Source organism: Grammomys surdaster, unplaced genomic scaffold (assembly GCF_004785775.1).
Source record: "Grammomys surdaster isolate TR1022 unplaced genomic scaffold, NIH_TR_1.0 114503, whole genome shotgun sequence".
Taxonomy (NCBI): Eukaryota; Metazoa; Chordata; class Mammalia; order Rodentia; family Muridae; genus Grammomys; species Grammomys surdaster.
In genome coordinates, this window is record NW_021612615.1 from 186 (window position 1) to 796 (window position 611).

The 611-nt window shown below is 42.2% G+C and overlaps 1 protein-coding gene across 1 annotated transcript in view; it reads left to right on the forward strand.

Moving 5' to 3' along the window:
* Window positions 1–79: 79 nt before the first annotated feature.
* LOC114635632 (disks large homolog 5-like) overlaps window positions 80–611 on the forward strand; it is a gene marked incomplete at both ends in the record, with an annotated part of 1,291 nt that continues 759 nt past the window's right edge. Inside the window, one exon of the mRNA XM_028784137.1 lies at window positions 80–211. Coding sequence (XP_028639970.1) covers window positions 80–211 — 132 coding nt within the window. The remainder of the gene's footprint in view (window positions 212–611) is intronic.

The window sequence follows — 611 nt, forward strand, 5'->3', positions numbered from 1 at the left end:
TGAGTCAAGTTGAATTTATGTAATGCTTGAAACCTTAGTTCAGAGGATTATATGCTCCTTGTGCCATGCCCTCCCACAGGACCAACTTTGAGAACATGATGCTTGAGATGCAACACGACCAGGTAATGACCGATCTCAAGAAAATTCCTCAGGAGATTAGTGAGGCCTTGTACAAGTGCAAGGAGCTGTCTAAAGAAAATCAACTTTATTGGTGAGTGACTATCAGTGTCATTACCCCAGCACTAGGCAAAGAATATATCTGTCAATCATTAACTTTCAAACAAAGTAAGGGGCTGGTTCTATACTGTTTGCCTTTCAACAGGAAGCTTGCCTCCCTCAAAGAAAGGCTCTAGGATTTTTAACTCTTGGACTCATTTGGATCAGGTGTGATGACTCTGTGAGCCCCTGCAATCATTGTCCTTCCCAACTCAGTATCCTCTGGATAGAAAAGGTGTGCACCTTAATGGAGATATCAGTCAACCTTGAGTCTCTGGGCCCTGAAAACAGATTTATAGATCTGGTTTGCATGAGACACATAGAACGATTGTATATCTGTTGAGTCTGTTCTCCTCTTCTAGATAAGGTTTGTCCTCTTTCTACCTACAGGTGGT